Source organism: Poromitra crassiceps (assembly GCF_964638095.1).
Source record: "Poromitra crassiceps genome assembly, chromosome: 1".
In the NCBI taxonomy this organism is placed as follows: Eukaryota; Metazoa; Chordata; class Actinopteri; order Beryciformes; family Melamphaidae; genus Poromitra; species Poromitra crassiceps.
This window is the reverse complement of record NC_139623.1, coordinates 15830791-15834806: the sequence shown is the minus strand read 5'-3', so window position 1 is coordinate 15834806 and position 4016 is coordinate 15830791. Positions and strand designations below refer to the sequence as shown.

At 44.7% G+C, this 4016-nt stretch overlaps 1 protein-coding gene across 1 annotated transcript in view; it reads right to left on the bottom strand.

Moving 5' to 3' along the window:
* The window catches only part of grin2db (glutamate receptor, ionotropic, N-methyl D-aspartate 2D, b), a gene marked incomplete at both ends in the record, with an annotated part of 73535 nt that extends 72334 nt beyond the window's left edge, over positions 1 to 1201 (bottom strand). The window contains 2 exon segments of the mRNA XM_083634931.1: positions 341 to 547; positions 914 to 1201. Coding sequence (XP_083491057.1) covers positions 341 to 547; positions 914 to 1201 — 495 coding nt within the window.
* Positions 1202 to 4016: the final 2815 nt, after the last annotated feature.

Here is a 4016-nt window from a genome sequence, read left to right as displayed (position 1 = left end):
AAGAATAAATAAATATATATATATATATATATGTATGTATGAGAGAGAGAGAGAGAGAGAGAGAGAGAGAGAGGGAGAGAGAGAGATACATATATATTTCTTTTAATGCAACCCTAGCCCTATTTTTGCTGATCGGAAAACTTATGCGATCCATGACTCAAAACCGTGATACGATCTGAACCATGAGTTTTATGATCCGTTGCACCCCTATACACAAACACAAAAACACACAAACACACAAACACACACACACACACACACACACACACACACACACACACACAAGCCCCAAACACTCCCCCTCACTCTCACATTCCAATCCCAACCTCCCCCCTCCTACCTGTGGCATCCTCCCCAGCCCCGCTCCCCCTCCTACAGCCACTATAGGCAGTCCTGTTTGGGCGGAGACAAACTCCAGCATGGGGGCCAAGGGACCCCAGGCCGTGGGTGGAGGCCTCTCCTCTTCATAGACCAGACCCTGCAGGGGCCGCGCCGCCAACAGCTCACACAGCTGGGACAGCACCGTCTTAGGACTACTGTCATTCACCTGGGAGATGATGGAAGCATGGCAGGAAGGAAAGAGAGAGAAATGGACAGAAAGAGACAAGAGACAGAGACGGAGAGAGAGCCATAGAGTCGACAGAAAAGGGCAGTGTCTCTTGACTTGGTGTTACTCGTATGGAGGGTGTCATGTAGTACTATGCGTGACATGTCTAGCTAACAATACAAGCTGTGGTCAAAGAGCAGACAGAGCCAGACGCCCACTCATTCAGCAGGGCCCACACAACAAACAGCAGCGCGCTGCCCATTCAGCTCAAATAATGAGAGTGAATATGAATAATGGATGGCCATTATTATTCCCTTCCTTCAAATAAGGCTGAATGAGCAGTATAAAGAGGAGACAGTGTCCAACCTGTAGCCAGATGACGTTAGCAGAGCCCCACTGGGTAACCACGCTCTCCCCCAGGGAGCTATGTACCCGGCCGAAGCCGGGGTACAGCACCCTTCCCCCAGGCCCAGCCACTGCCGCCTCCGCCTGCACCGTGGCGCCCGCGTGGATCACGGCGATGTTGAAGTTCATCATGGCCACCGCGTCACGCTCCCGCGGACTGGGCCGGAGCAGGAGGTGGGGGGAGGAGTCCACCAGACCTGCCCACTCTGCCAGGACCAATAGGAGAGAGAGAGTAGGTATGGCGACCATGGCAACCTGCCGAGGGAGGGGGGGGATGTATAGCGCACTAAGGGAGGGTGCCTGAAAGAAACAGAGAGGCAGAGCAAGGAGAGGAAGGAGAAGGTGAAGAAGAGGAAGAAGAAGAAGAAGAAGAAGAAGAAAGAGAATTAGAAGAAGAAGAGATTAAGTTTGACTAAGGTGTCCTTCCATAATGTCCAGTGCAGAGAGGACATCAGATCAAATCAAATCAAATCAAGAGAGAAAAGGGAAGGAGAGCAGAAGAGAGAGGGCAGAAACAGAAACAGTGAGAGAGACAGAGAGAGTGAGAAAAAGTGGGAGAAGTTGGGTGGGAAGGGTTAATGAGTATGTGAAGGTTGGGTAGGAGTTGAGAGAACTGAGAGTTGGTTCCTGTTCTTGTTTACTGTATACTGTTTTGCATATTGCTTATGTGTCTAGTCTGTCAAATACCAGTGAATCTTGGATGTCACTAGATGTTGTCTAGTGGTTCTCAACTGGCGGGACCGTTTTGAGTTTGTCATGGATGTGTGCATGAAAGAAAAAAGTTATTCTACTCCTTGAGGACACCGGCATCCACACCACGGCTGTCATTATTGTCTTTCAGAGGCTAGCACGGGCCCAGGATGAAGATACTGATATCATATGAAAGTAGAAGATCTTAGGCATCCATTGTCATGCTAGCTTGTCAGGAAGGGGGCTAAATAACGCTTCAAAGTTAGGTGAAATGTTGCAAAGGAAAAACGGCCATGGCCATTTTTAAAGGGGTCCCTTGAGCTCTCACCTCTGGATATCTCAATGAGAATGGGTTCTATGGGTACCCATGAGTTTCCCCTTTACAGACATGCCCACTTTATGCTAATCCCATGCATTTTATCCGATGCATTTTTGTGTGTGTGCAAAAAACGTGATTTCTTTTTGGGCATGCAGTATAAATGTGTTATTTTTGCCTTTTTAGTCCCCATAGTAGCCCTATTGTAGTGAGACCATTTTTTGAAACGACCTCACTGTATAAAATGACATATTGTAACCTGTAGGATAATCACAGCCTCATGAAACTTTACAACTACAAATGACCTAGGGCATTCTGGGCGTTTATGGCATGCCATCATAATGTTCTAAGGCCTTATATACTCTAAACATTCAACATCAACAATCAAAACACAATGTTTATTACAGATTTATGTCTAGAAAACCTTGACACACACTTCTGAGCTGCACCTCAAATTGATGTGTACCACTTCTATGTTTCATTATGTTGACCTGCTATCTTACCCTACATTTGCCAGTCCCCACTAAAAAAGACAATGGTTGAAAAGAGGTTAAAGGAATTCTTCTCAAGAATATATGTATGAATATACTGTATATTGTTTTATTCATTTAAGCAATATCACACGAGAGGGAGTGCTGTTGTTGGCTAATATAAGATAATCACAGCAGTGCCGATATTAGACAACAACAGCACGACCTCGAGTGTGATATTGCTTTTATACAACAGTTCTATTAAACAAAGCTGATTAAAAAAATGACAAAAAGCTGAGAAAATATATGATTTCCTCCGCCAACAAAAATAGTTCCCTCAGCTTTCTGATTTGCCGAAAATGTAGCCTAATCAGCCTAATTAACTGCAGGCTGTCTACTTTACTACTGTCTACTCTACAGCTGTGAAGCGTTTTGTTGATTAGGGCAGCTGTGAAGCGGAGTGATCTACGTAAGGGATAATGTATTGTGAGCCGGTGATTACTGGCGAAATAATGACCGACAGGTGAATGATTGAGCCCGACGCGCAGCGGAGGGCTTAATCATTCACCTGAAGGTCATTATTTCCAGTAATCACCGGCTCACTATACATTATCCCGCTTAGAACACGGCCTACAACTAAATTATTTCAGTAATCTGACAAAAATAATTATTCAAATAGATTTTTTAATAGCGTTTTCAACGACAAAGCGTTTTCATTCGTAATTGGCACACAAGACACCACAGCTGCAACTGGTTGGCCTAATTAGTAGTGTCTGCAGACAAAATGCTCTTATCAACTGATTAATCCAGGTGTGGCAGAGCAGCGGTCGGTTGTCGAGAAATAATGACCGGTGAATCTTGTTGATTGACCAATCAGAATCGAGTATTCAAGAGAGCCGTGTTCTAAACACAGTAAAGCGCCAGTGCATTATCATGAAATATTTGCACTGGTAGGATCCCTCTTGTCCAATCAAATTTTCCAGCCAGAACTAACTGTTGTATAAAGCCTGTTTATATGCTGAATAAATGGATGGTATGGCGTGAAAGCATGTGAAAGCGTTCCACTGTTGTGGCACTCAAACATGATTTTGCAAGTTTGGCAGGTCTGCATGCGCCCCTTTTTAAAATTGAGCACCTGCCTCTCTAAAGGTCTCTGCATGTCCCTGATGAGCCCAATGTATTCATGTGAGATGATGTTAGTCCCTGTGTAGTCTTCATGTGAGATGTTAGTCCCCTGTGTAGTCTTCATGTGAGATGATGTTAGTCCCCTGTGTAGTCTTCATGTGAGATGATGTTAGTCCTCTCCCTGTGTAGTCTTCATGTGAGATGATGTTAGTCCCTGTGTAGTCTTCATGTGAAATGATGTTAGTCCCAGTGTATTCTTCATGTGAGATGATGTTAGTCCCTGTGTAGTCTTCATGTGAGATGATGTTAGTCCCAGTGTTGTCTTCATGTGAGATGATGTTAGTCCCTGTGTAGTCTTCATGTGAGATGATGTTAGTCCCTGTGTACATGTAGTCTTCATGTGAGATGATGTTAGTCCCAGTGTATTCTTCATGTGAGATGATGTTAGTCCCTGTGTAGTCTT